Consider the following 10,489-nt stretch of genomic DNA (forward strand, 5'->3'; position numbering starts at 1 on the left):
GTAGTACCTGATGTTGAGTGTGTAGAAAGCAATGTTGATAAGAAGATGATGAGGGAAATGAAAGTTTGTGTAAAAACAAACCTGGAATTCCTTGAGATGGGTCGAATGCTGGTGGCAAGTCTGAATCGGTCCCATCATCTAAAGCTAGTTCTTCTGCGGTGAGTTCAGCAGTCCTTGATCTCTTTGTCCTGGCTACGCGACTGCCTCGGACCATTGTGTCGTCCGCATTTCGACCATGCTCGAGTTCATTCATGAGCTCATAGTTGGGAAAACCTTTATTTTTGAAAGGTTTGTACTTCAAATTCGCCTGTTGGACAACCATGGTCAGTATGAAAAGGAAATGAGCAAAGGAGATTGAAGTGACTGACATGTATCTTGATGGTCCACCATTCATCTGATGCAATGATCATTTTCTTCTCGTCATCCCAACCAGCGCCTGTAAATTTCTTGAGGGCATCAAATGTCTTGTACAAAGCACGTTGCTGATAGAACAATTATTAGCTGACTTTTTTAGATGAGCAATCGAGGTAACATGTACTTACAGAGTTATAATGATTCTTCAACGCTGATACTTCATATGACTCGTGGTATCGATCGTTGAAAGATTTTACAACGGTGGCCCATGCTTCCTTTTTGAATACGTTCTCAACTCGAGCACCGTTGTGGGCTTGTTCCAAGAGACTTCGTAAGATGAAATTGCTACGCCCATTGCCAAAGTTTGCTGAACCCTTATCCGGTTCCTTCGCCATTACGATCGTTCGAGGTCAATTGCCTAAAGTTGATGTATTCAAGACATGGTATTAGCTTGCATTCCTAAAAAGAAGGCTGAAAATTGGAGAGTAGAGTACGAGTGGAAGAAAAAAAACGTACTTGAAAGGTCTCGAAAGTGCTCCTCGAAAAGTGAGGTGCGTTAAAGTTCCAGTACGTGGGTGAGGTGAATTCGTACTTGTGAAATTTTTGAGAGTTCTTGACTCTTGACCCTGCAGAGCCCCGAGTTTAAGGGCTTCCTACGGGTTGTATAATAGATTAATGGACTTGAAAGCTGCTCGAAAGCAGCTTTCAAAATACCCAATTTTCTACAGAAAATAATGGATTATCAATGGTAAAATGTATTTTGGAATGGGGGGCAAAAGGGGTAACAAAAGGACCCCGGTATGCTCCTATGAAGGGTACAGATCTAGAATTGTGACTTTTGAGCTCGCGCGGAGATACGACATATGGGATTAAACAGCGTTCTCTTGGATTTTACCGGTTTCTGCCTGAATTTCAGAGTCGCTAAGTCCAATACAGCTGATTGAAAAGACTAAACCTGTCTTAAAGCTATGGGTAAAGCCAGGGACAAGTTTCCGAGCAAGCTCAAAAGTCACATTTTTGGATCTGTACCCCTTATAAGAGCATGCCGGGGTCCTGTAACAAACGATTATTTTTAAAAAATAGGAAAATGTATTATTTTCAAAAAATAATACATTTTACCCGGTTTTTGTAAGCCATACCAAACGGGGCCCAAGTCACTGCTTTGTGCTTTGGGTTTTCTTATCATTTTCTTGCAACAGTTCAAACCACTTCTAACACATATGTTGTGCATAGTTCAAAGGTAGAGACTTTTCAACCAAGTTTTAATCAAATGAAACAGGTTGGAAATCTTTCAATTGATAGAAAGAAAGAGTTCATGATCAGAGAAAGAATTGTTTGATTTCTTGAATCCAAATCCATCAGGTATGTAAATTATTTTTTTTTCAAAGTCAAAGGATACACCCTTGTAAATGTGATTTCAGTTTTATTAAGAATCAATCAAGTTGGTTAGATAAACAGAGTCGATAAACAAAACAAAAATCGAATTCTCGAATAACAAAGTGATCAAAAAAAATGAAAATAAAGATTATCAGAAAATATAAAAGATCGATTTGCGAACAAGAATAATATCCGAAGTTTAGAAAACAGATTCCAAATCAATCAACTCAAGAAACCTCAAAAAAGATTGAAATTTCTTTAAATCGATAAACCTTCAAAATCAAATCAATCAATCAAGAAAACTTGAAATGAAAAAAAAACTTCATATTTCTCTACCGTCCGTCCGTTCCATACATATTCATATATACGATAAAAATTTATTTATTAGAATAAGATGGAAAAGTAAATAGAACGGATGAGAAAAAAGCAAAAGCAACCAAAGAGAAAGTGGTACGGGTTTTATAGGGAACCGTTTGGAAATGGGTGGAGGTTGGATGCGCCGTAGTTTGTTAACCTAACCTCTTTTGGAAGATTATTTGAGTTTGACTGTCACTGGAAGTGCAGTGAGGTTGATTCCGACCGGTGATGACTAATTTTAGGTTCGGTGCATTGCCGTAATAGAGAGCTTGGAGGATGCTTAAATGAGAAATAAAACCAAACTTATCTTTCTCATCTCGGCTTCTATCATTCTCATCGGATTCATTTATTACTATTCATACTCAAAACCAAATCAAAAAGAAAAAGAAATCAAGAAAAATTTGAGTCCTGATTTATTTTCAGTTTCCACTTCTTATCAATCACTTCATTCGAAAATGTCTTCCAACACTCAAGTTTATAGGTAAACCTCATCTTCCTATACAAACAACCCTTTCAAAAGACCTTTCAAATGTTAATCATCTTGTGTTTGTTTTTGGGGGGGTGAAACTTAGTACGAAAGAAGTTGAAACTCATACAACTGAACAATCAGCTTGGGTAATCATTGAAGGAAACGTTTATGATGTTACTGATTTTCTAGAAGACCATCCTGGAGGAAAAGAAGTAAATCAAAATCTACAGCATACATACATTCAAAACCCATCCCATTCATTCAAAAATCATTTAGATTTCCAAAAAACTAATGCCTAACTTTTTTTCTTTTTACTTAGATTTTGTTGTCTAACTGTGGTAAAGATTCAACTGAATTATTTCAAGAATATCATACTAAAAAAGTAAACTTCTTTTCGTTTACTTACTTCAAAAACCTCTTTTTTTCGCTTCAATATACTAACTTACTTTTGATTCTTTTGGTTTGGATTTTTTTTTTATAGATTTTAGCTAAAACAGCTGAACCTATGAAGATTGGTGTAATAGCAGCGGATTCAAAAATCTAAGAAGAAAACCTCACTCACTCACTCACTCACCCAAACCTCTATTGATTTTTTATTTCATATAATGTAAATCGAAACAGATAAAGATTTTTTAAATTTGTTTTTTGATTGTATTTTGTAAAAGATTAGTTTGTAAAGAAAAACTTGGTTTTAGGATTTTTTTGAAGGAAATTAGAAAGAATCCAAATTTGCTTAGGTTTGATTGTATCACAAGTTTAGAAAGTGTTTTATAAAAGTTTGTGAGATGAATAATTAGATCTAGAAGTATAGATTGTTTTATTTGTAAAAATTTGACATGAATCTTACTTTACTTCTCAATTAAACATGATTGAAACTATTCTTAAGAAACGTTGAAAAAAATCAGTTCATTGAACTTGCCAATCATGATTTCTATTCACTCAAAACTCAAGTTGATAATTAAAAAGAAAGGTTTATTGTATATTAACCTACTTCTCTTGCTTTTATTTTCAAGTATTCTTTAAAAAAAACTGAACAAAAACACACCATATAAGTCGATTCTTTTGACTTATTCTATATCGTCTATTCATTGGAATTGAATATACAAAAAACATCAAACTAAATAAAAAAGAACCCAAAAGAAAACCAAAAAAAGCAATCCTATAATGTATTCCACTCTTTTTACTTTTCATTAACCAAAAGAAAAAAACCCAATAAATCTTTCAAATCCAAATCAAAGTTTCAAACCTGATCCATTTTGTAATTTCCTAAACTTCTTCTTCGTAGGTCCATCTTCACCACCCATACTTCTTTTCCCAATCAATGTAACTCCTTCAACCTTACTCAAGTCCTTCAAAACGCTCTCTTTTTGTTCCTTGACACTCATCTGATTCACTTCCTTAACTTCTTTCGTAACAACTGGTTTACCTGTCACTAATTCGATTTTCTTTAACTGATCTTTACGTTTTGCTTTTCGTTCTTTTCTTTGAGTTTGTTTTTGTGAATGAGTTAGTTCATTGGAATCTAATTGAATATCTTTTGGATTGATCGAATACAATTCTTCAGGTGCTAATAAAGTACTACTTCCCATTGATGTAGGTAGAGCTGATTCCAATGCGATCGTCGGTAAATTATTGATCGTCTTGATCATCGTCTTAGGTGCTTTAGGTGTGAAATGTGCATTACTTAAAGCATCTAACTTTCCAAATAAATCTTCATAAATCTCTTGGATTTCTTCATGACTTTTGGCTAGCGTTTCGTCTTTGGTATCTATGGGTTTCATGCCGGTTTCAGATCGGATCTTTTCACTTCGGTATTCATCTTCATAACTTTCGGCTAATGATCTACTCGATTTCGTGTCTTGTAATTCTAATAATCTAGATGGTAAAAACGCTTTTAAATCGATAGGTCTTCTTCTAATCACATCATCAAATTGACCCTACGAAATCCAAAAAGAAAAGATCAGTTAAAGAAATCTTTCCAAAGAAAAAAAAACTGAAAATTCATCAAATCATCTCACATCCAAAATTCTTTGTTTAATCAAAGCTTCTAATCCCAAAGTTTTTTCTTCTGTAATAGCAGGAGCAATCTTCTGAATATGTTCAAACTCTAAATCTTCTTCAAGTAAACTATTCTTTGGTCGATCTTTAGATGTTGCTTCTCCTTTCAATGTCCAATCTTTTTTTCCTACATTCTCGGCTTCTAATTCGGCAATCTGTTTAGAAAGTATTTTAAGTTTTTTGGCATGTTTTGATAAGCTTTCAGTTGAGTTCTTTGGTTCTCCTTCTGAGCCTTCTGAGCCGGCTTCTGAAAACCCATCGGAAAATAAATCGGTACTCATTCGTTTCATCGTTCTGGTCTCTGCATCACCACTTGCATTCGATCCGCTTTCAGATCCTGTTTCACTCCCGTTCTCTTCATCTTCAGAATCGTCGTCTTCATCTTCTGATCCTTCTTCTTCTTCTTCACTTTCACTCAAAGATATCGATCCTTCACTGTCATCATCTTCCTCTTCATCATCTAATCCACTTGACATATCTGAAACTCTTACTCCTTTATTGTTTGCTGGGATTTCTTTCACAATCACTTTTTCTGAAAACATCACTCTTGGACTCTTGGAAGGTTGTTCGGTCTTTTCTGGATCGGATCTTTTCTTTTTTAGAGTGTTCTTAGTTGGTTTCTTTTCGGTTGGGTTTGGGTTTTTTGGGTTGGATTTTTTGGTAGGTAAACCAGCAGGAGGATCAAAAAAATCTCCGTATCTTAAATCTAAAAAGACCGTTTGGTTAACTGAACACTCAAGACATTTGGCTTGTGGAGCTTTAAAAGAACTTACTAGCAACCATATCAAGATCCATAGCATTCCCATCTTCATCGTCATCATCTTCATCTTCATCTTCACCATGAAGAATTCCAGTATCAAAACCCGAAAACAAATCCACATCTTCATCATCTTCATCATCATCATCTTCTTCTTCTTCTTCTGGTTGATGATTTTCTTTTGACCATTTCCGTAACTTTTGTCTCATTTCGATTTCTCCTTGATCAGTTTCTTCTTCAAATTCACTTAATGAAAAGAAATGATCATCTACTTTAGAACGTTTAGGTTTATTAGAATGAGGTTTAGGAATAGATTTGTTGCGAGATTCTAGTGTGTTGAGTGATAGATTGGGGTCTGATGAAATAGATGATGAGGTTTGTTTAGTTTGGTGGGATAGAGTGGGGTTGAGTGTTGATGATTCTGATCCTTCTGATGATTCTTGGTCATTCAAAGTTGTGATGTAAGGTATACTTTTTTTTTCTTCTTCTTCTTCTTCTTCTGATTTTTCAGTAGAACTTTCATTCATTCCTTCAAAATCATCTGAATCCATCTCATCAAAATCAAACAAACCTTCGTCATCATCATCTTCTTCTTCTTCGGTCGGTAATCCTAAGGCTTCTTTTCGATTCTCGGCCATTATATCTTCATCAAGTTCTTCGGCTTCATCTTCATCTAATACTTCCCTCATCCATCCCATCACACAAGTTTGTTTTAATTTGATTTGGTTCCAAATCGTTTGATCGTTTATTTCAACTTGATCATCTTCTGTACCAAGATACAATGAATTTAATGGGGTTGAGCTTAGGTTTGGAATCGATGATGGACTTGGTTTGGTTGAGGATGATCGGGATCGGGTGGTAGGTCTTTGATCTCTGGTTGAGATGATTAATGATTTGATATAATCTAATGAAACTTGTTCTGATTGTAATGATTCATTAAAGATGATACTCGTAGATTTTAAAGTTTGTTGAATTAGATTTTTTCGAGTTTGTTCTAATGTTTGATTTGGATTATCGGGATTGGTATTGGTATTGGTATTGATATCGGGATTGGTTTGGTTTGATGAGATTTTAAAATTACATTGACCTGAAAATAATGAAATTGAAAATAATAAGTCTTGGGAAATCGTTTCTAAAAACTTTTCTGTGGGTTCTGGATTCCTATTCGGCTTGTTCATTTTTTTAAATGTCTTTTGAATGATGGTGGTGTTGGTGAAGGTGAAGGTGAAGGGAAATGGTTTGGAGAAGTTGAGGAATGTTTGGGTTGCTAAGTTTTTGGTTCGGCTCGATAGTGGGTTATACTCGGTATAAGCATATCTCTAACACTTTCACTTCTTTTAATTTCTCATCATGATTTGATCTACTCTACCAAGTATGTAAACACATTTCTTGCTAATTTTTGTTTTCTTCAAACTTATTTGGCTAAAAGAAAACCAACCCAAATAGTTCAGATCAAATTGGTTCAGTAACTTCAAGGTCTAAACTGATTGAAATTTATTTCTTTTCATTGGTGAGATTTGTTGAAAGGTTTGAGTGATCGAGTTTTATTCACAAATGGTTTGTCTTCATAAAAAAAACTAAAAAAAGGTGGATGTAGAGGTGTATATACATGACAGTTTTAATGGATTACAAATCTTTATTTGATCATTGAACTTGAACTTGAAGTTGTACAGAGGTTTAAAGATTTATATGAGGTCTTGATTATAAGTTTAATCTTTTTAAAGGGCTTGATGATGAGATTTCTTTGAGTTAGAAATCATTTTGGTTAGTAAGGATTGGTAGAATAAGTTGATAAAATTGGATGGGTTTTTGAAATTTGATTTGTTTTGATTTTTTTTGAGATGAATCAGGGAGTCGTTGTTCACTTGAGCAATTTCTGGTTGGAAATTCGAATTCTACAATATTTAGAATTCTGGCTTGGTGAAGTATGTATGGTTCATTTATTGGATTTTATAATTTACAAAAGGCAATTTTCTGGAAAGAAATTGTTTAAGTGAAGACTCCCTAAGTAATAACAGGTGAAAGGATGATATGAAGTTGAGCAATACATTTCAAGAAAATCTGGCTCCAACACCCAAACTTGCCTACAGCAGTACTCTATGGTTCATTACAGACCATAGGGCAAGGGATTTGCTAAACCATGAACAAGGCAACAGGCCCAGTTAGACCCAAGCTAGGTCAGCCAGACAGAATTGGGCTAGGAGTGGAGAATGAAAAATTGACACTCCATGTCTCCTCCTGATCTAAACAAGTCCTTCTTGGCAATCAAGGATCTTTATCTATAAAATCTGGCACAGGAGTTGGAAAAAGTTTGGTTGGAGACTTTTTCCACTTGATGTATTTGAATATCTTACAAATAAATATACTCTTATACTAAGAAAAGTTTGGGTTACCTGCTTCTTAATTTATATATGCTCATCTGATTTCAATTCATTTGTTGGTTTTCATCTATTGATGTAGATGTAGATGTAAGTTGTTTGATCATTTTGAGAAACTCAGAAATCTTTTACCAAGCTGTCCAAGCCAAGTTGTCAGACTCAGTGGCTTGTAGCAAGCACTGGTAATTTGGAATGTTACAGAAAAATGTTTTTTTCTCAAGTCTTTTGCTTAACGCTTTCTTGGTTGAAATACAAGAATTTGAAAGTATCATCATGTGTAGAAGAAGCAAATTAGCAAAACCTTTCTTAGTACAATAGGATATTTATTTGTAAGATGGTTGGAAAAAGTCTTCATCCAAGATCTTCCAACTCATGTTCCAAATTTGGTGGATAAGATACAAGTCCCTTGTGTTCCAAGAAGGATTTGTATAGGTTAGTACATAGGAGAAATTTTCACTCCACACTCCTAGCCAGATTCTGGCTGACCTAGTTTGTGTCTACCTCATGGGCCTATGGTCTTGTTCAACTTCATGCTCAATAGAGCCCTGCCCAATGGTCTGTAATGGACCTTGTGGAAAAAGATTCTTTGGTTAAGAATAGAAATGTAAGATCTCAATGGATATGTGAAGGCACCAGATTTATAATCTGTTTTAAAATCATGCATTTGTAGGAGGTTAAACTTATGAAGCAACATACCTACCAATTTCTTTTCTTGGTCCAAAGAGGTATGTTTTGAGTAGTTTCACAGGAAGTTTATGTTTAACATATGCTCAGCTTCAAGATAAAAACAAATTGTTGTTTTTGCCAACCATGGGTAAAATTGAATTGAATTTTCCGTTTGATCAGGTGTGGATAGATTCACGAGGGGTGCTTGATTCTACATGGTATTATGGTCAACGGCCATGGAGGCCTAGAAGGTCAAAAGGATGCGGCAAGGATAGAACTCAAAAAAGCAGAAAGTGTAATCCCAGAGGGCGAACACAACATGAACATCAAGGCGCGTTCCATGCATCAATTCCAGCTTCCTAGACACATTTGAAGCCTGTTAATGTTCCCTTTGTTGGAGAGAAATCAGATTAGTCTGAATATTAAGAGGGATCAGTTTAGTCATTTGGTCACATTCACAGAAACAAGGTTCTATTGACGCATCAAGTCCCGAGCACGAGTGAGTAAATGAGAATTCATAGCCACAGCCTAGACAATCAAAAACGCCGCATCAAAAAGACCTTAGATGACATTCTCAGAGTGAATGAAATACGTGACTTTTAACAAGACATCCTAAATGTAAGATACGTAGTACATTGATGATAAACTTGCATGAACTCAAAGAACCAAAAAAAAACCAAAAATGAGAACAAAGTAACAAGGATAAAAGACATTCAACATTTTTTTTTGTCTTGAACAAAAATCGATTTGATATAAGATTACAACTTTGAAGTTAATTGAAAAAAGGATATATCATACAAATAAAATCACAATTGATACAATCGAAACAGGAAACTAAAAGTCAAAAAGGAATTGAAAGAAAACTTGTAAACCGTATGGCTTGTCACTAACACTACTGATGAATGAATCGTTTTAACAAGTTCAACAGCCAACAGGGTGACCAAGTTCAAGAATCTCTTAATCAACTTTGACCGACCCAATCAATGTACATCGACCAATAAAGCTTTCTCTAAGATCACCTTTCCTTCCTTATACTTTTGTGTAGGTTCGTAAGCTTTATCATACTTCCATCCAATCGTTGCACCACACTTGATACAATAAATATCACGAACGGTATGTAAACCAGTGGTCATCGGTCGATCTTCAGCTTCTCCTAATTTGATATTCACAGCTGTTTCGAATAGATAAGCTCGTCCGTGTTGACCATTGAATTGCTAGAGATCAGATCAATTGATTAGCTCTTTTCTCATAATGATATCATCGGACCAAGTAAGGAAGACCATACACGTGAGATCATGTTATCGGTTGTAGCTAAATGAGTACGACATGTGCTACATCCAAAGACTCTTGAACCTGAAAGGTATTCACGGTGTTGGAAGCCCATCTGGCTTTTCTAGAGCACTGAGTCGATTTGAGATGATAGATTATCGTGAAGCTGAGGTTCAGATCGAACGTTTCCTGAAACGTTTGAAGTCACAAATGATCTTGATGAAATGAGTTTTTGATGATAGATTTGATGGATGAAACGATAAGGTGGTTTGATGAGATGATAGATTGATGTTATAGTTTGAGAGAAAGGCTATAGCCCATTTCACTTTGAATGGTTTCTGAAATTCTGTTTCTTGATCAAATTGGAAGTCACTTTGAGTTCGACTCAAGATTGAGCTTTTATATGCATGGGTTATTTGTTGCACTGTGCATAACCCATGATCATGTGACTTTAAAAGGAGTATCAAATTACAAAGCTTGTTTATTTATATACACCTACACCTGAGGCATTTTCCTTTTAAGTTTTCAACTTACACTCTCGGAAGTCAAGTGATATGTAGGCTCTAGAGTCTAGACCGGAGAGCATATGTACCTCCAGAGATAAGGGTAGGGCATTTATAATTGATCTGCATCGCCCAGATAGGACCTTCAGTCAATCTCAAGTGATCAAAAGTAGTGAGAGATCTGAATTGCACAAAGGGATTTCTTGAGTGTAAATTCCGCTGTGTGTAAACTCCGCCTGTCCAGTGAGATCCACTTTATTACCACTGGCACCGGGTTGCATAGCAAAACTCTTGGTCCAAG

General features: G+C 35.3%; 3 protein-coding genes across 3 annotated transcripts; 1 reads left to right on the forward strand and 2 right to left on the reverse strand.

Annotated features, from left to right (window-relative positions):
- Window positions 1–2,543: 2,543 nt before the first annotated feature.
- On the forward strand, window positions 2,544–3,101 carry MELLADRAFT_90720 (uncharacterized protein; the record flags this gene model as incomplete). Its single annotated transcript, XM_007413859.1, has 4 exons — window positions 2,544–2,569; window positions 2,661–2,769; window positions 2,877–2,939; window positions 3,039–3,101. 4 exons carry the CDS (start codon window positions 2,544–2,546, stop codon window positions 3,099–3,101), a joined length of 261 nt encoding a protein of 86 aa, XP_007413921.1.
- An 892-nt stretch (window positions 3,102–3,993) lies between these two features.
- On the reverse strand, window positions 3,994–4,728 carry MELLADRAFT_27966 (uncharacterized protein; the record flags this gene model as incomplete). The annotated part of the gene is made up of 2 exons (XM_007413875.1): window positions 3,994–4,494; window positions 4,576–4,728. Coding segments are annotated over 2 exons (654 nt in total), but the record flags the coding sequence as incomplete, so codon positions are not given.
- A 4,498-nt stretch (window positions 4,729–9,226) lies between these two features.
- MELLADRAFT_49731 (uncharacterized protein) lies at window positions 9,227–10,067 on the reverse strand (the record flags this gene model as incomplete). Its single annotated transcript, XM_007413874.1, has 2 exons — window positions 9,227–9,630; window positions 9,702–10,067. The coding sequence occupies 2 exons, from the start codon at window positions 9,798–9,800 to the stop codon at window positions 9,397–9,399; spliced, it is 333 nt and encodes a 110-aa protein (XP_007413936.1).
- Between the last annotated feature and the right edge of the window lie 422 nt (window positions 10,068–10,489).

Source organism: Melampsora larici-populina (genome assembly GCF_000204055.1).
Source record: "Melampsora larici-populina 98AG31 unplaced genomic scaffold MELLAscaffold_39, whole genome shotgun sequence".
Lineage (NCBI taxonomy): Eukaryota > Fungi > Basidiomycota > Pucciniomycetes > Pucciniales > Melampsoraceae > Melampsora > Melampsora laricis-populina.